This window comes from Pyrgilauda ruficollis, unplaced genomic scaffold (assembly GCF_017590135.1).
Source record: "Pyrgilauda ruficollis isolate IOZ18807 unplaced genomic scaffold, ASM1759013v1 scaffold220, whole genome shotgun sequence".
Classification (NCBI taxonomy): Eukaryota; Metazoa; Chordata; class Aves; order Passeriformes; family Passeridae; genus Pyrgilauda; species Pyrgilauda ruficollis.
Genome location: NW_024521429.1, coordinates 172,857 through 192,896, shown reverse-complemented (window position 1 = coordinate 192,896; position 20,040 = coordinate 172,857). Strand labels below are relative to the sequence as shown.

The 20,040-nt window shown below is 44.2% G+C and overlaps 1 protein-coding gene across 2 annotated transcripts in view; it reads left to right on the top strand.

The window, feature by feature from the left end:
- Nucleotides 1-13,674, top strand: part of UNC13B (unc-13 homolog B) — a 208,375-nt gene extending 194,701 nt beyond the window's left edge. Inside the window, exons 35-40 of one of the 2 annotated variants that reach the window (XM_041468602.1) lie at nucleotides 2,642-2,722; nucleotides 3,119-3,266; nucleotides 6,644-6,700; nucleotides 9,195-9,287; nucleotides 10,363-10,522; nucleotides 11,689-13,674. In XM_041468602.1, the coding sequence (XP_041324536.1) occupies nucleotides 2,642-2,722; nucleotides 3,119-3,266; nucleotides 6,644-6,700; nucleotides 9,195-9,287; nucleotides 10,363-10,522; nucleotides 11,689-11,974 (825 nt within the window). In that variant the 3' untranslated portion in view covers nucleotides 11,975-13,674. The remainder of the gene's footprint in view (nucleotides 1-2,641; nucleotides 2,723-3,118; nucleotides 3,267-6,643; nucleotides 6,701-9,194; nucleotides 9,288-10,362; nucleotides 10,523-11,688) is intronic. The other variant, XM_041468603.1, reaches the window with a different exon arrangement.
- Nucleotides 13,675-20,040: the final 6,366 nt, after the last annotated feature.

The following is a 20,040-nucleotide window of genomic DNA, read 5'->3' as shown; positions in this document are numbered from 1 at the left end:
GGAAATGACATTGTGTCCAAAATTTTCCAGTAGAATAGGAGTGTTATAAGAGTAAAAATTGATGGAGTCTGTGTAAGAATTGTGGATATTCTGGTTTTTTGTCCTTTTGTTTTTACAGGCACATACAAGCTAACAGGGAAGGCATGGTTCTTCAGACCTCCCCTCTTCTGCATTTTTCAGTTCCACTAAAAGCCTGGAAAGATTATGGGATGGATTTTAAGCATTATTGGTCTTAAATAAGACAGGGAGAACGGAGCCCTAGTGAATCAGATAACTCAGCTGAAAACTGAGACTGACAGACCTGACAAGCACAGGCTCTCGTCCTGATGACAAATCAATTTCACAGAGTATTTTAGAATGCACAGAAAGCCAACCATAAACCTGACTCCTTGGTGCCACATATCTGCCTCCCACTTATTATCAAACTCTTTCTGCTCAGTTTACTTAATAGCCAGCAACTGGAGCAGGGAGCAGCTGCCTCCTCTCCCTTGTGCTGCCCCCAGGATAAACAGCCAGGCTCTGACCACAGAGTTTCTTCTGAAAATACCTGTGGAGAATACAAGAATGAGTCTGAGAGATCAGGAAAAGTTTGTTGGGCTGTTTGGGTTTGTTTTTTTTTTCTTGTCTTCTTCTTGAACTTGCATAGTTATTTGATGTAAATATTTGTTTCTTGCTCCTGGCTGGCAATCTGGGAAGTGCAAGGTAGCACTGTGCACAGTTCTTTATAGGAACAGTGTGGGATTTGCAGAGGGCAGGTATGCACAGGAATTACAGTCGTGGGCTCCTCTCTGAGTAGGTGCAAGTATTACAAGTCCAGTCTCTGGATTATTTTTACACAATGTGTTGAAGAAAGTGACACTAGAAAACTCAGAGAAAGCAGTGATGTGTTGCTGTCATTGACAGCATGGGCATGGGTGGAGTGGCCTCTCCGTGGGGCTGACTGAGCTCTGTAGGTGTTTGAGAGAAAAGTGCTGACCACCTGGTTTCTGTGGCAGCTGGGACAATCTAGCAAGCAGGCCTGGAAAGTCATTTTAGCAGATGTGAAAGTAGCTCTGCCTTGGGAGCACAGCTACCCTGACTAAACTGGCCTTTCCCATGAATGTGGCCTTGGGCTCTGTCTGATTTTGCTCTTAATCTGACTGTGAGACAGAAAAGAACACTTTACCCTCTGTGCACTGAAGTCTCTGTGTACTGAAGTGTGAAGCCACATCATCTTCAATTGAATTACTCCCAGCTCACAAAGAAGAAGGAGGAGAGTTATTGCTACCCTCAGGACAGCATTTCACAACAGAAGGCACACTGCAGCTCACCAAGTGCTGTGCCCCTGCACACAGTCCCCAGACCAGTGACATCCTGTGTGGGGGAAGAGGCGCATTGAGGCACATCTCTGCTACTCAAGAAGGCAGGTTGTGAACTTATCTGAGAAACTGACAGCTTGAGAGGCATCTTCTGTGCAGTTCAAGGCTTCACTGTGTAAAGTTGGTAGCTAGATGTCTGTGAGAAGTGTGGCAAATGCCTTATGGCTGCCCCTAAACTGTAGAGAGCCCTGTCTCCATCAGGCAGGAGATGGATTGCAGTGGATAATGACTGGGTACAGCATCAGGCAGTGTGAAGAATCAGCAAGCTGCAAGATAGCCAGCAGGTTTGTCCCTGTGAAACCCACACATGATGCCGCACACTAGGTGTGCTTTACACAGAGGCAGTTTAGCAGATGTGTCTCCTGGGAAGTGTCTAGGGGGACCTGTGACATGTTTAAAGTAGGGATAAAGCCTTTGCCTGTGTAGGCCTGATTGGCCTACATCTTTTTTATGAATGCTTTGGAGCCTAGTCTGAAGTCAACTGGCCTGACTCTCCAGCTGCTCAGTTAGAATATGGATTTGTGCAAAGTTTTGACTTCCTAACATACACTGTTTTCCCCTGAGATCTAGACTAAGCATCAGAGAGAAAGAGCTTAGTGAAATGCCAAAGGATGGCACATCCTTGTAGTCAGCCAGGACTCTAACAGAGATGTGCTTCCACTGCAGAAAAGGGAATTCTTTCCCAAGTGATTACTGGCTTTTTGCTTTTAGAGTTGGTGGGTCTAAAAGCTTTTTGCTTTTAAAGTTGGTGGGTCTGTCAGCAACAATATCTTCTTTTAGCAAACCTATTTCCTTTTGTTTTTCTTCTTCTACACAAATGATGGAATGAATTAGTGACTTTTGTAGTTGGAAGAGTTTAAAAAATCCACAAACAACAGATATCTAACAACTTTAACTAATGCCTAATACTCAGAATTCCTTGATATAGGTGGTATTTGGCGAATTTTGTTGTGGCTTTTCTAGAGTGACAGTATTGTCAGGTAGGCTTCTGCTAGGGTTTTCTTGAGAGACAAACTGTGATTTTAAATTGTTGCTAACCTTTGTCCAGTTCTTTCCTTGTTTATGTCTTCTGTGCCTGCAAGAAAGAGACAAAATTAGTTTATTTCCAAATTAAGCTGTAATAAACAACTTTTAGATACTCCATTAAACATTCCTTGAACAGCTGAATTAATGCTGCCACCACACAGATACAGCGTGAATCTGGAGAAAGTGGTGATGCTGGGGACTCCTTTTCCCTTAGCCTCTGACAGCACACTCATGTCAAATACAATGGTTGTTTGCAGGATCATATGGTGAGAGAAGAAACCAGGAGCCTCACTCCAAAGCAGTGTGCTGTTCTGGACCTGGCACTGGATACAATCAAAGTAAGTGATGCCATTTCTATTTCTGCTGTAACCAAATCCATCCTCAAGTCCTCTTTGAGAGGACAGTGCCTGTCCTGGTTTGGGAGCTGGCAGGAGTTTGTCCCTGCTGTCGCAGTGGTAAAGGCTCTAAGTGAATACTGCCATGCATGTGTACACCTGAAGAGGTTCAGGGGACTGGCATGCTGGGAGTCAGCATATTCATATTTAAGTGCTTTGGAAGAAGAATGCCATGAGCAGCTGGTATCAGCTGGTCTGAGGGCTGAGTTTCCAGTACAGACAGAAGCTGTCTTGTGAATTTTTCCAGCTGTTTCCTATCAGTACACACAACTGCATATACACACTGGCTGCTGGTTGCAATTCTTACTCAGTGCCTTTCCTGTTTCTTTTTACTCTTAGCAATATTTCCATGCTGGTGGAAATGGTCTGAAGAAAACCTTCTTGGAGAAAAGTCCAGACCTACAGTCACTTCGATATGCTCTCTCCCTCTACACTCAGACCACGGACACTCTCATCAAAACGTTTGTCCAGTCTCAGACAGCTCAGGGTAAGATTCTTTTGTGTTGGCAGGGCTCAGTGAAGCTCTTGGCTCTGCTCATAATTTCTCTCCCTTGTACTGCCAGTTTGTAGAGTGCTTTTGGCAGTAACGTTTCTGAAAGTGTGACAGTTCGGAGCTTGTGAAACTGGAAAAGAGGGAAAGGGGATTATTTGCCGCTCCATGACTACATTTGGGGAGAGCAGAAACATGTGAAACATAAGGCCTGGGGTGTTTGTGGTCTTTTTTTCTCTGCAGTCCTCACTTAACAGTCACGTTTCATGAATTAATGTGGGTGGGTGGCTTAAGCAAAATTTGATGTTACTGTACTGAGGCTTGTGTGATGGTGTGAGGCACCATTTCAGCAAGACACCACTGCAGAAACCTGTCAGTGCCTGTGTCACAGGCCAGCTGTGTGTGTGGCACAGCCCGTGTGGCCCTGACAAAGGCTGAGTGACAGCTGTGTGATGAGTCACAGAGCTACAGGCTGCCTGTAAAGGGAGAAGTCTCTGAGGTGAGCAACAAATGCACTGTTTTGTCTGCAGCCAGTACAGGGTATGCAGGAGCTAGATGATTACAGATTACCACAACATATTAATAAGCTGCTGGGATGGGTCACCAAACTGTTTGGTGACTCTCTGAGAAGCCTTATGGCTTAGTGGAGCTGTTTCATTGAATATGGAGGGGTAAACAGTTAATTTCATTGCTTTCATGTGAACATCTCCATATTATTGTACAGAATAATTTGATCTCTAGTAAGGGATGATCACAGGCTGACTGTGAATGTCACTATTCTCAGTAAGAGGGGACAGATGCTACAAAGGGCTGGGTCTAAACAAAAACTGGTATTTTTGTGTTTTCAGGCTGTTTAATTAAAAGCCTTGTATTAAGCTACTTCATCCCAGCAACAAAGTCATACAACTCCCTGGCATGTCTTTCTGCAATCTTTTTGCATGGGATCCTTTTTCTTTCAATCCTTCCAAGCCTAAGAGAGCTGGCAACCCCACAGACTGTACTAACTCTGCCAGCAGGTCATCACACCAAGCCCCAGGATCAAAGGGAAAGCACTCCCTAGCTCACATACATTCCATTGTGTGTAAATGAGGCTGCTTGATACTGGCATTCCCCTAGCAGTGTAGAGGAGATTCTGTGAGCAAAACAGGGTTTGTTTCTAAAGAGGAAAGTTTAGTTTCATTTTGGTGGGTTGAGTCATCAAGAGGAGACTCAGAGGGGACCTGAAACTACCTGGAAGGAGATTGTGAGGTGCAAGTTTTTGCCATGTCTCAAGTGAAAGGATGAGAGGAAATGGCCTGAAATTGTGCCAGGAGAGATTCAGGTCAGATATTAGAATTTATTTTTTCATTGAAGAGGTGGTTAGACATTGAAATAATTTGCCCAGGGAGGTGGTGGAGAAGTGTACAATCTTTAGAAGTGTACAAGAGGTGTCTGAATGTGGCAACTGGGGACATAGTTTAGGGATGATTATGGTGATGCTGGATTAACGTTGGATTAACAGTTGGACTAGATGACATTGCAGGTCTCTTCCAGCCGTGACAGCTCTGTGATTCTGTGATCTCTGCCTATAGCAGCACAGTCTAGTCTTCCTTATGTTGAAACATACTGCATTAAAATGCTGAAATTAAATAAAAACTCAGTACCTTTGAGAGAATGATCCTGCAGCTGTGTCCCAACAGAGCAACGATGACATCCAGTGGCCAGACAGGTCAAAGACTGCTGCATCCACTGGGGACTCTGGGAGGCTGGCTGTTGCCATCACTTACACAAACCACATTTTAATGAGGAACTTGAGTGCACGCTTGAGTGAGTGCTAACAATCTTTGCTGTTCCGTGCACATATTTCCCATTATATATCCAAACTATTAATTAATTGAAGCTAGTTTTTCATGTGGATACTGTTAAATTACTGTTAAAGTGTTAAATAAATGCTGAGCTAAGATATAAGAAAGTGTGCAGCACTGATATCCTGCAGTCCGTACTACAGTCTGGAGTACTTAAAATTAGAGAAAGAAAAGTGCTCCATTGAAGACACAAAAGTGACAAATTCAAAGATGATATGAGAAAGCAGCTTCATGCAATGCATGATTTGACTGTAATACTTCACTGAGGGCAAGTATTTAGCCGAAACACAAAGATAATGGAACAGTATCATTACCCCTCAGGAGCGGGAATATACAGGGCTGCTACAGAAGTGGGTGCATGGGTATTTATGTATTTTTTAAGAAGCTTACAAAGAATGAAGCTCTGGCTTTAGGGCATCGTATGCACATGTTATGAGGTCATCAATTTAAACTCAAAGCTGACTGATGACATTTCTTTGTGACTTATTCTAAACCACTGTTGGGAACAAGTACTGGGCAGCGGGCCACTGATCCAAATCAGTATCTTGTACATTAGTAGGCTTGAGAATTTTGAACCCTGTTTGGGGAATAAAAGATTTGTGCTATGCCACCTAATACCTGCAGAATCTGTGCTGGGATGTGTCTGAGAAAGGCATGACTCTGATCTCTTCCCTATGCCGACAGGACCTGAGGGAACGGCCTGAAGTTGTGTCAGGAGAGGGGGATATCAGGGAAAGGTTCTTCCCCAGAGGGTGGTAGGGCAGTGGCTCCCCAGGGAAGTGCTCACATCACCACGCCTGTCTGAGTTCAAGAAATGTTTGGACAATGCTCTCAGGTGGAAGATGTCACTCTTAGGATGGTCCTGTGCAGGGCCAGGAGCTGAACTCAATGATCCTTGTGGATCACTTCCAACTCTGCGTATTCTGTGACTGACTCCCTCCCAGCACTGGAGCTAAAGAAGGATATTAGTTGCTTACCCTTCTCATTAACCACGGCTGGTAGATGGTTTTAGAGAACTGCACACAGGTTGGAGGGACAGAAGGGACAGCACTACTATTTACAGCTCACATCTGCTTACCAGAGCTTTGTGACTGAGGTTTCCCTTTGCATAAGTGCCACAATCCCCTGGGAGGACATGGCTTCATGCAGTATCATTTAAATGCTCTTCGCTTCTCTTACTTCCCTGCTCAGTGGTTGCACCTTCCAGTTTGTGAGGCACCTACTGCTTTCATTTCATTACTGAGTAGACTTCTATGGCACTATGCTGCTAAATGTTTGCTCTGCAGATTGGATTGGGGCTGCAGTTTAGTTATGCCAGCACAAATTCTGTTCTGTTTTAACCCAGACTATGCCTTACTTGCAGACAGCCTTGCTCTCCAAATCCTGGTGCAGAAGATCTAGGAGGATATTTTGTCTGTTAAGAACTAGAATATTTGCCTTATGTTTAAGTGACATTGCTAATTGTGTTGTAATTCATACTCTTCTCTCTTTATCCTGCTTGCTTTCTTGCCTTTTGAATTCATGTCTCAGTGCATGATGGGAAAGGTATAAGGTTTACCGCTAATGAGGACATTCTTCCTGATAAGGGTATGTTCAAGATTAATGTTGTTACCATAACAACATTACCCAACTGCCTTGCTTTTGACATCATCTTGCCCATGCTCAGAAACCTTTTCCAGAGTCCTGTTCCCTGTAGTTCCCTTGTAGAAGTGAACTTCCACTGAATGTTTGCATCCCACAGACTGAGCCACAGTTGTGTGGTTTAGAAGTCTGTACCTTGCCTGAGAACCTGTTCCCACGCTTGAGATTTATTCACGGGATGTGAAAGCTGTCTTGAAAATGGACTGTTTTTTTGGGAGATGCTGCAGACTTGTTCCCCTTCCCTTTACCATGGGGTGCGTGTTTCAAGTCCTGGGCTTGCATGCGTGTGGTCTGCTGAGAAGGGCTACTGTAATACATGGGAATGTTGGATATGCACTCAAGGTTATGGCTAAGCTTGAACCATCTGGCTTGAAGGGTGGTTATCTAAAGGTCTGGATACCCAGGAGACCCCTACATATTAAGTCTTGCAGTGTTTCATCTCTTAATTTATTTTTTGCTGTCCAAAGTCTTTTTGTTATCTCAGATGAAACACATCTATAACCCTTTGCACGAGCTCAATTCTGCAGTTTCACCTTTCAGCATTGCAATACCAGTGAGGCTTTCGTGTCAAGAATTAAATGTGCTTGTCACTAAACGTACAAGTATGTGTACACACACAGTTACACATGCTCAGAATATTTTTGTTGGCCTTCTTCAGATTAGTTTTTTGTCTGAAAATTTCAGTTCACAGAACAAGATTTTTATATGAAAAGACAAGAACGAAGGTAGGAAAAAACTGTAATATGAGTTTTGTCTTCTTCAAAGGTAGTGGAATGATTCTGCTCTTATTCTTTTGAGGCATCAGCATCTCCTTTATAACCTACTAGTTGCACTAAAGATTGATAAAGACCTGAATGTTTGGTGGCTGATATTTCTGTGGATATGGCCATTACATACTGTTGGTAATTCTGCCTCTTCCTGTGGAAAATGCCAACAATGAAGTGACAGACCCACACCAGCAGATGGATCAGGTCAATAATTAAGCCTACCGGTTTTAAAGCTCTGTGCTTATATACAGAAAAAAAAAGCAATATCGCCCTTTTAAGCGGGGAGGAAAGAGTATGTTCAAGGCCATATTTGTTACACCCTAAAGATTGTTCAATGTGCTCAGGTCAAGAATGACAACCTACCCTGAGGTAATAATTTGAGGTTCTGTTTTGGTTGCTCAGATGCTTTTGCTGGTATATTAATGTGACTCACTGCCTACAGTTTTGTGGCATGTAATTTTCCTCAGAGAATTGCACAGGTCGGCACTCAACCTCTTGGTCTGCTGCAGACCATTCTTGTGGAAGTTGACTTGTTAGATCAGTCTAATCAAAATGTTTGTGTAATGATGTCCTTCAATCTCCTTATGTAGGATTTCAAACAGATCAGTTTTTCACTTAGTAATGTATCTTACCCTCAAATTTGACAAAATAACTGCTATTCATAGGTATTCAATTATCCTCTAGATATCTCAATTACAGCAGCATTGCTAATTGTCAACCTGAGATCAGGCAGTTATCAAAGAGAAAGTCAGAAAAATATCACTCTCTTACCAAAACTTGATTTTCATTTTGCAAAGCAGTAGTTTTCTGTAATTTATGTGACAACTTTATTACCCAGAAAAATGTCATTTCCACATATTACATGATGATAATTGTGATTAAAAGTTTAAAAGTTGAAAAAAATAATAAAATATGAATTGTAATGTTCATGAGATCTCCCTCTTTTATGAACATGTTCTCTTTTCCCTCTGAAACTACATCTTGTTTTCTCTCTGGCTAATTGATAAAGAGAAATAAGTATGCAAATTGTGAGTGCTTCTCTCTCATCATTTTTGTGCACAACAAAGAAGTGGTTCTGATCATCTTCCAAAGGGAAACAGATAAACAGTCAGGATGACAATTTTTAGGTGATGTACAACACGCAGGAAGGTTCTTGTAGGGTGAGACTGCACTATGGCTCTGTGCAAATCACTAATACCTTTTTTTTTTTTTCTTTCCTATATTTCCTCTGTTGTGTGATGTCCTCTCCTCCTTTTTATTTTTACTGTTGAATTTTTTTGTCCTCCCTTCTTCCCTGAGCAGACAGGAATGCCAGTGCCCACCACTGGAATGCCTGCATGTGTACACAGTAGCTTGGCAGGAACCTCTGAAAAATCCTTGCTCCCTGTGAAGGTCCACTGTTGAGGTCTTTTAAATTCTTTAAAAACCTTCACTGGTGTTCTCAATAGGATGCAATCTTTGTTGGAGTGGAAGAAGTGTTGGTGTTTATGTGTGTTGGGCATGTGAGCCTGATGCTATCTTGCACTACCCTGACATTCTCAGTGCTGACTGAAAAGCTGGCTCTGGGAGGTGTGCTGTGAAAACACCACATTGTCTTCCTGAGGCCATAAAGACCTGTGCCAATAACCAGTAATCCATGTGTGCATGGGGGGGTGTCCATTTCCTTCCAACAGGCTCCGGTGTGGATGATCCTGTGGGAGAAGTGTCCATCCAGATCGACCTGTACACCCACCCAGGAACAGGGGAGCACAAGGTCACGGTGAAAGGTATGGCAAAGCACGTGCTGTGCTCAGGCTCGCTGGGGCAAATCTCCAGCTGGCAGTCAGGATATTTCTGTGTTAGCTTGTGGGATCTCAGGCCAGAATTGTTTTCTCTGTTTCACATCAGGGACACGTAGGGAAACAGCAAATGAGCTTGTCCAGCCAGTGACATGGCAGCGCACAGCCCGGTTGTTTATTGGCAGCAATGTGTGCAAGTAAACAAAAATCAGATGATGGCTCTCGCCAGGCGCCACAGTTTAGTCTGTGCTGCAGAGAACGGGGCAGGCTGATCTTGCGAAACTGCTCAGTGTACACCCAGAGATCACAGAGGCCCTGAGAGTTCAGAGGCTCCTCTCCCCAGTCTTGAAGTCCACACTGGTCCCTAACAGCCACTCTGGAAATAACCAAAGCAGTGATTCATCCCAGGGTTCCTTTTTCTCCTTCATCTCCTTCACTTGAATACAGCATACTTAACTACTTCAATTTCCTCTGAAGATTTATATAAACAGTTCTTCAGGCCTCTCTTCTGGTTAAATCTACACTGAAGTGCAAAAGCTGTTTTTCAGACCTATTTCCTCTGCTTCAGTATGTTCCCTGCAGTGACCTGAGACAGAATGAGAATTAAAAGCTCATAATTCTAGATCCTGAAAGCACACACAGCTCATGGGCTTTGTTTTTCTTACCTGCAGTCCTATTTTCCTTTTCAACAGAGACTTTAATATTGGCCTCTAAAATGCCCCTTTTTTTCCTTATCCCAGACATAATGGTGATGTAATCATGGAACTGTCAGGGCAGCCTGCCCGGAGCTGGAGGAATGCCTGTTTTCTTGGGCTTATTTCTTGACAATCTGTATGGGAGAAGTTACATACTAGTGCAAACTTAAATTCCCTTCACAGAACTTAAACTAGATTAAAAAAGCATATCCTTGCATTACAAGAAAGTCCTGCCCATATGTGTTGTGACACTGTCATGTTTTGAGTTAGACACAAGAAATTGAAAGCAGGGCAGAGCTGAAGGATGTCCAGAGCAAAAAATATGAATGAGTATTTGCTGTAAACCAGGTTGTGACTCTCTTTTGCAGTTGTGGCAGCCAACGACCTGAAGTGGCAGACATCTGGCATGTTCCGTCCATTTGTTGAAATCACCATGATTGGGCCCCACCAGAGTGACAAGAAGAGGAAGTTCACAACCAAGTCAAAGAGCAACAACTGGGCTCCAAAATACAATGAAACATTTCATTTGTAAGTCTGAAAAATATCCTGAGGATCTGGCATGGCAAGTGCAGATGCAGAGGGACAGATAGGGTTGTCCAGTGTCCCCAGACAGTCTGTACAGGCCAAGAAGAGTACATGAACCAGTCGCTTGGTCCTGTCTTTAATGTCTTGGCAGAAAAGCTGGATTATGGAAGTTTTTGCTGCTGGTGGGACGCGAAGGTTTGTTCTGTACCAGCAGTGTCCTTTGGCCACCTTCTGAAATGCTCTGTCTGTGTCTTATGAACACATTTTACTGTGCTCTGTCATTTTAATGAACTTTTTATTTTTTATTGGTAGAGTTGAGGCTAAAAGTTCATTTTTATTTATTTCTTAATCTTAATGTGTGTTTTTATCCCAACTTGACCTGTGGGACATGCTTTTGGAACTTGTTTCCAAGGATACAGCCCATGGAATTGGTAGCAAGTTGCACTGCTCAAATTGCTGTGTTTCTCAGCATTGAGTATTGATCTCTTCTTATTTCATTTTCTTTCATTATTGCAAGGACATATTCCTTCTTGGGAGGCTTAACAGAAGGAGCTGCAGGCTTGAACTCTTTCAGCTGTACATATAAAAATGAGATGAGGACAGCTGACCAGAAAAAGGCTATAAACATCTGGGGGAGAAGGGAGTGTTCATATAATTGTTCTGTTCTCTGAGGAAAGGCAGGCTTCCTCTAAGTGAAGAGATTTTGTTCCTTTGATTCTTTCAATTTTAGAAACATCAGAAGGGTTGGGGATTTATTTTTATTAGCTTTCACATTAATGGAAGGTCCTGAATCTTTAACAAAGACTTCTTCTAATTAAAATAATAATTCTGAAATGAAGCCATCCTTAGCAGAAGCAGAAATGTTTAAAGTCATCTGAGTTGAAAATCTATTAGCATGGCTTTAATGTTTCCCCCTCCTCTCATTTCACAGTTTAACACACATACAAACACACACAAGTTGCAAAGGCAGCTTGAAAGAGGTTGCTTGTTTTTTCCTCTTCAATAACTGGGTTAATGCCCACATGCTGCAGGTTTTACTTCTCTCCTTCTGACCAGGGTTTTCTGTAGAAAGGAGTTTTCTGTGACTTACCATAGCCCTCCAGTCAGCTGCTGGCACCTTTGTTTTTTGCAGTCCAGACACTGTAAGTGAACTTGTGTGTGTTTTTCAGCATCCTGGGGAATGAAGATGGCCCTGATGCCTACGAGCTCCAAGTCTGTGTGAAGGATTACTGCTTTGCCCGGGAGGACCGGGTTCTGGGGATAGCAGTGATGCAGCTCAGAGACATAGCAGACAAAGGAAGCTGTGCTTGCTGGTGCCCCCTCGGGCGCAGGATTCACATGGATGAGACTGGACTCACAATCCTGAGGATTCTCTCTCAGAGAACCAATGATGAAGTTGCCAAGGAATTTGTGAAGCTGAAGTCTGAGTCCCGCTCCACAGAGGAAGGCACCTGAGCTGAGCTGTGTAATGTTCCCTTTCCTCTTCTGCCTTGTGCCAATATGTGCAAGTGTTCAACAATTCTTTTATTCATTGCAAAAGGTTTTTTTTCATGTTGTCTTTGTCAGCTCCGATAGCGCACGTGTGCTGTATAGGAAACAAATCCATCAATCTGATGTGAATTATTTATTTTTTAGTAGCTGGGTAAGACACCGTAGAGAATGAGACAATCTCTTCTTATTTAACATGTAAATTCTGCTTTGTGTATATAAATTATTTTATATTGGAGGCTGGAATTGCTGGGTTTTGTTGATATGCAGCACTGTGATTTTATCCTCTGAATTTGGCAGGCATTAAAAAGGTTCTGCGTAATCACACTACGATGCAAACACAACTGTGTGGAAATTGGGAGGAGATGATTTGGGGCGGTTTGACAAAGCACAGTTATCTTTCATTGAATTCACGTACTGTGGAGCTGCCTGGGGATCTTCTGACACAGATTATGCCAACGTGACATATAGACACCTCAACATGTGCTCAAAGAAGAAGAGGTGCAGATGGCTCTGAAGATGCACGCCGAATGAACGTATGTGCACGGATGTGCTGCTGTGGGCGCGGGCCAGACCGGGGCCACAAGCCCGGGGTGGGGCCTGAGATCTCCTCGCCAAAAGCTGCAAAGGCAGCGCTCCAGGAGCAGGCTGCAGCTGTAATTAGCTGGTGTGTCTCGGAGAATACAAATCCCCACGTGCTGCTGGGAGTCCCTGACGGCCGTGGGAGTGCTGTAAGCTGCTCGGCTCCGTAAGGCGCGCTCGGGCTGCCGTGACCGACGCGGTCGGGAAGGGATCAGCGTTAGAATCGTAGAGTTAGAGCCATTACAAATCACATGGCTGCTATGTGCTTTTTCCACTTCAATATTCTTTTGTTAGTGTTTGACAGAGGATTGGATAATTTAATATTGCAGGCTTTCTGTAGCATTTTATTACCCTGGAGTAGCTAAGACCATTCCTCACTATGAGCCCAGAAATGGTGGCTTACTTGGGAGAGAGGAAAACACCTCCCCTCTGCAAGCCTTCAGTCTGGAGTGCTGGTCAAGGGGCAGCACGTGCATTTGCTTCTGATCTTGGAGATGCTGTTGGCCGTGCTGTGGTTGATCCATGCTGATTGTCATTAATCTTATAATACCATTGAAATATTTTTGCACTGTCTTAAAGAAGCATCCTGCTTTTGTTTTCTTAAAAAACAAAACACTGTCCTGAGCAAAGTAATTGCAGGGAGGTCAGAATTTCTGACTGAAAATTCGTGAGCAGGAAGGTATGGAATGATGATTGCACCTGAGGCATGTTTGTTGGAGGGTTTTTATTGGGGATATTTTTGCTTTTCCAGCTGCCCTTGTGCTCTGGAAAGTGCAGCTGGAACAAGCCAGTCCTTGCCCATAAAGTACTGTAATACTGTCAATAAATTCAAGGACTGCATATTGAATGACTTTTTTTTTCCTTTCTATTTTCTCTGACACTTGTGTAGCTGTATGATGTGACTCCTGTATTTCATGGGCCTGCTTGTAGAGTTCTGAGACAGCACATCTGCTTTGTTCTTGTCCATGGTGTGTTATAATAATGCTCTTCAAAACTCCACACTATTTGTCATGATTTTGAATCATTGTACGTGCCATTGTTATGAGAACTGTTAGTATGGTCTTTAATAAACTCTTTTAGCAGCATTTGGAGTCTGTTGGAGTGCAGCTGTGATAGGGTTTCCTAAAGCATGGAGGGCAGAACCACTGCTGCATCTTTGGAAATTACTCAGGTTTAGGATGTAGGTTTCTTTAGTGCTTTAGATGCCTAGCAAGGAGTATGAGTCAGACAACTCCTCCCTCCTCCATGGTGCCTCTGTCTGGGACATCTTTCCCTGAAGTCCTTGGCTTCTGATAATACTCTTGAGACATCACGGAAAAGCATAAAAAATAGCTTACTTTTTTTCTACTGTCTAGCCTTTAAGTCACATTTCCTTTGTACTCAGGATAGTCTCCTGAAGATGCTGAGTGGAAATACTCAGACAAGGCAGTTGGATACTTTGCAAATAACAGATGAAGAAAAATAATTATATACCAAACTTGATTCATAACTTTCAGCCTCTAGTGAACATTAATACTCTTTAGATGGCATGCACAGGAGATGAAAGAGTAAGCCTTCTTGATGTCAAGTAAATTACTGCCCCTCCTCATTTTTTGGGGATTCTGCCAATTTCCAGCAGACAAGGTCAGATAACTCAGAGACTCATATTTCATGATAACGTGGGTCTCTGAATTTCTGTGATCTGAAATGCCATTTTTTTCCTTGGTTAGCATATGCTTAGCAACAAAGTCACTTGGGAGGCAGTCCTGAAAAGCAGAGGAATCAGGGAACATTGGATATTCTTTAAGAAGTAAATCTTAAGGCACAAGGCACAGGAGTAGGGCATCACCACGTGCCAAAAGATGAGCCAGCAGGGAAGAAGACCAGCCTGGCTGCACAGAAAGCTTGGGCTGGAACTTGGAGAAGAAAGGGAAGTTTCTGACTTCTGGAAGAAGTGCCAGCTTGGGACAGCAGCAAGGACTTGTAATTGTGAAATTATGCAGGGGGAACATTAAAAGGGCCAGAGCCCAACTAAGACTTAAATCTGGCCACTGCCATATAAAACAGTTTGTACAAATACATGAGCAACAAAAGGAGGGCCAAGGACAAGCTGCGTCCTATATTGGGTGTGGTGGGAAACATAGCAACAAAAGATAAGAAAGGCTGAGGTGCTTTATGCCTTCTTTGCCTCAGTCTGTAATAGCAACCCCAGTTGTTCTCAGGGTACACAGCCCTGTGAGCTGGAAGACAGGGATGGGGAGCAGAATGAAGCCCCCATGATCCAAAGGGAAATAAATGGTCAGTGACCTGCTGCAGCACTTGGATGCACACAGGTCTGTGGGCCAGCTGGGATCCACCCAAGGGCACTGAGGGAGCTGCTGGAAGTGCTCCCCAGACCTCTTCCCATCATTTCCCAGCAGCCCTGGCTCACCACGGAGGTTCCAGCTGAGTGGAGGCTTGCAAAAACAATGCCCATCTACCAGCAGGGCCAAAGGAAAGATCCAGGGAACTACAGGCCTGGCAGCCTGACCTCAGTGCTGTGGAAGGTCATGGGGCAGATCATCCTGAGTGCCATCGTGGACACACACAGCAAACCAGGGGATCAGGCCCAGCCAGCATGGGTTTGTGAAAGGAAGGTCCTGCTTGACCCACCTGACCCCTCCTGTGACAAGGTACCCATGTAGTGAGTGAGGGAAAGGCTGGGAATGTGTCTACTTGGACTTCAGCAAAGCCTTTGACACCATCTCCCACAGCATCTCCTGGAGAAATCTGGCTGCTCATGGATGCACTTCACTGGGTGAAAACTGCTTGGATGGCCAGGCCCGGGGAGTGGTGGTGAATGGTGCTGCATCCAGTTGGTGGCTGGTCACCAGAGGTGTTCCCAGAGGTCATTGCTGGGCCAGTCCTGTTTATCTTTATTGATGATCTGGACAAGGGAATTGAGAGCACTCTCAGCCAGTTTGCAGAAGGCACCAAGCTGGGTGTGAGTGCTGACCTGCTGGAGGGCAGGGGGCTCTGCAGAGGGATCTGCACAGGCTGGATCCATGGGCCAGGGCCAGTTGTGTGAGGTTCAGCCAGGCCAAGTGCTGTGTCCTGCTCTTGGGTCACAACAGCCCCAGGCAGTGCCCCAGGCTGGGACAGCGTGGCTGGAAAACTGCCCAGTGGGAAAGGAGCTGGGGGTGCTGCTCAACAGTGGCTGAACATGAGCCAGGGTGTGCCCAGGTGGCCAAGAAGGCCAAGGACATCCTGAATGTATCAGCAGTGGTGTGGCCAGCAGGACCAGGGCAGGGATTGCCCCTCTGTGCTGGGCACTGATGAGGACACAGCTCAAATCCTGGGGTCAGTTTTGGGCATCTTATTACAGGAAAGACTTGGAGGTGCTGGAATGAGTCCAGAGAAGGGCAAGGAGCTGGGGAAGGGTCTGGAGCACAAGTCCTGCCAGGAGCAGCTGAGGGAGCTGGGGGTGTTTATCCTGGACCAAAGGAGGCTCAGGGAGGACATTATGCCTCTCTACAGTGACCTGAAAGGAGGCTGTAGACGGGTCAGTCTCTTCTCCCAGGTAACAAGTAACAAGGGAATGGCATCAGGTTGCCTCAGGGAAGGTTTAGGTTTGATACTAAGAAAAATTTTTGTCACTGAAAGGGTTGTCAAGCAGTGGAACAGGCTGTCCAGGGACGTGGTGGAGTGAACATCCCTAAAGGTATTTAAAAGATGTGTAGATTTGGCCCTTGGGTACATTGTATAATGGTGGAGTTGGCAATGCTGGGTTAATGGTTGAACTTGATGATCTTAAAAGTCTTTTCCTACTAAAATTATGCTGTGGTTCTACAACTGTCATGTAACTCAGCTAACTTAAGTACAACTCAAAATCCTGCCTTTGTCATGAGGAAGTTGCTGAAGTTGGTGGCATATCCTGAAAGGTGTGTAGTTTAAAGCATGACTTTAAAGCCCCAATTCAATACCTGAATTCAGGTGGTTCACAGGTTTTTAACTCATCAGAATTCCTGCTTGTCATCACTTCAGCAAGTGCTGCAATGGAGAGAGGCCAATACAGGGCAATATAAAGGAAAAAAGTGTGGCCTGTAACCATGGAGAAGAGACCTGGACAGGGCAAGAGGTCTGGCTTTTACAACAGAGCCCAGAACCCAGCTCTGCTGAAGGTACTGCTTATCCATCAGTCTACCACTTCTCTTGCCATCCAAGCTTGAGAGATTTTTAATCATAGCATCAATTTCCACACGCATCACTTGTAACATGTTTATCTAAAATTGTTGACCCATCTTGCTTCATTTCTTGGGTTTACAGTAATTGTGATGCTTTGAAATTTTCCTTTCTGCCTGAAGAACCTTGCAGTCTACAGTCAGGCTTCTGCTGCTACCTATGGCAACAATACTGTGGTGTGCACATGAATGGCTTTACTCTGAGCATTCCTCAAATAACAGCTGTGTACAGGACATACACTGTAGGTATCATATATCTAATAACAAATAAATGAACAAATAGAATACTTATTTTATAAATATCTATATGCTGGTGTTCCAGGGTGGGTAATGGCTGCCTTTAGTTGGAAAAGACTGTTCCAGGAGCACTGTGGGAAAGACGACAGGGAGTGGTAAGCGGCTGCTGTTCCATGCAGGAATCATCTGCAGAATGCAGTGACACCAACTTTCAGCAGCACAGGAGGGAGGTGAGAGCTGCGTGCTGAAAGCAGGTGGGTGAATTCTGCCACTGTTCTCACAGTTCTTGCCCAGGAGCTTTCTGTGAGGCCTGTCACTGGTTTCAGACCACGAACCTTGCCTCCAAGAGTGGGTACTGTCCAGAGCAGAGAAAATACAAGGTTAACTTAATGATGTTTCCTTCTGATGCTCTTTGTGCTGCTGGTGATTTTTAACTACAGAGCTGTTCCTGACTCTATGATTCCTCTCTAATAAAGTCTAAACTATCTGTTTCCTATCCCTCTTAGTGCCGTTCCTTGGATTTACAAGTTATTCTAGAACATGACCCATCTTTTATTTTGCACATGATTCCAACTAATTAATTTTACATCCTCCGTTATTTTTTTCAAAGAGATGCTAAATTGCTTGTCCTCTATCTTATCCCACCCTAGTCATTGCTCTTTAGGGTGGCAGAGTCCTGGTTTCTTTTTTCCCAAACCTTTGATAGTCTTTTTCCTTCTTTGAACCTTTCCCATTTAAAGGATCATTTCTGAGCTGTGAGGACCAGGAATATGAGGACCAGAACAGCATCCACCATGCAAAATGTGGACCAGCTTCCAGGAGGAAGCCTTTTGAGGATAAGAGTTTTCTCCTATCTTAACAGCAATGGTCAGTAGTTAAAAAAACACTTTCATTTTTCATCAGAGGATGCTGTCAGGCTGCTGGGAGGAGCAGAGATGGTGTCAGACCTTCCCAGTGACACAGAGACCTTTTGCAGGATCCCAAAAGAGGAAGCTGAAGAGGTTGCTGCAACTTGGGAAGTCAGCCTGAGAAAGAAAGAGGTCACCCTGAGGAGAACTGGTGAATGATTGAGATCTTTTGACAATCCTTTCATTTCTAAGACTTCTAATATTTTAAAATAGTAAATAATTTTGTGGGAATAGAGAGAAAGAAAACAAGCCTGGTTTTTGGATTTCAGAGACTTTTTGATCTTTGGGAAATCACCCTCAAAGCTGTGGCTAACTTGGGTCTGTGACGTCATCAGAAAACTTTGCTGGAGGAGTGAGATAACTGGACTCAAAGGGATGATGTGTGCTTGTGTGCACATGGTGAGGATAAAAGGCCCATACAGGAAAGGATGTTGTGTTTCTGGGTGTGTGATGGATGAGAGCACAGACACAAGGGCAGGAGTGGGAAGGGTGGTTTTTCAGCCTTCCTGGAAGAGATTAGCAAATTGATGGATGGAGATAAGTAGACTGGGAGTGACCAGCTGAGAAGGCAATAGAGCACTTGAAATGTGGGATTCCGTTTCTGGACGGCATCAGGGAGGGAGTAGGCAGTGAAATGGCAGTGGATAGGTCAGGCTGTTTGTGGGATTTCCTCCAGACATGTCATCTTCCTCCTTTTCTGCTCTTATGCTCTCATTTCCTCCCTTCTAGAGAAGTCTCTGGACGTGGCTCTGTGAACATCTGCAGCAGCCTAATGAGGCTGGCAGTATTCCCTGGAGCTTGGTGGAGCATTCACTGTGGGTCTGAGCCCTTCCTGGGGGTTGTGGTACATAATCCCTCAGAGTCCTCTTTTGAACTAGGAGTACGGACGCTGGAGGATTTTTTTCAGGATCTCATTTTTCTGGTATTTTATCTTCTAAGTTGTTGCCTGAGATTATGTCCAGAATAGAGAAATGTAGAAATATTTGTTCTTGCAGTACTGTTTTTTATCACAGTAAAGTCTCCTTGAGTAACATTGTCATCCTCACTAGACTTTGTTCTGCTACTCCAGACAAGAGCTGGGTTTTGCACAAAGCAGTTCTCTCCATTTCCAGTCCCATGTGAAAAACTTCTTTTTGTTTCTCTAATGTACAGCCTCTCTAGCATAACCTTCCCCTAGCTTTAAGAAGCACTTCTCATCAATCCCTGACTTTGTGGACTTCTAGTATTTCTCTGCCCATTTCTATTATGTCACCCCATAATCCTTTCATCAGGAATTCCCATTTCACATTGTATTCAATGGGGTTTTTTTTGAGTCCATCCAGATTTGAGCTTTCACATATGTACCTAGAAATCAAGTTTGCTCACCTACAATGTGTAGGAAGATTCAGCTGGCTCACAAATGACACTGAATGCCTCTTACTACCATGTATTTATTCCTGCAAGCAGCCACTGCTGCCATGTCATCTCAGAAATAATGGAGCCAATTTTCAGAAATGTACACCTTGAACAGGTTAGTGTTGAGAAATCACTGATCAGAGCCAGGATTAAGCTCCTTCTGCACATTCTAGCTCTGCCAGATCCATGTTGCATCTCTGTTCTCTTTCCATCCTTCCTTTTACTGTTCTTCAAGACGTCTAAAGCTCTGAATGCTGCTCAAGCCAGCTGCAAAAGTCAGAAGTCACATGGACATGGCATATATATTTTGGACAAGAGCTCCACCTTCACAGACGAATACACCCTCTCTGCCTTCAGTTCCACGTGTCAGTGTTACCAGAAGTGTAGCATGGAAGTGATCCTTCCCTGTGGATCAGGGGAATTTGAGCCCTCTGAACTTCTAATGACCATAGCACAGTATATTCTATTTCCTTGTTGTCTGTTTCGGGCTGTTTCTTTCTCTGTGGGTGATGTCTGAGGCCAAGTCCTTTTGTGGGACTTTTTTTCATCTGCCTGTCCTTGCCCACCTTCTTCCCGACCAAGAGCATGTGACAGAAAGGACACCAGGTTCCCTTTAAAGCCTCAGTCCCTCAGTCACCGTGACCACAAAAGAGGCTTTAGACCCAGCAGAGTCCCCAGGAACTGCCTCACACCAAAACACCAAGGAAACCCT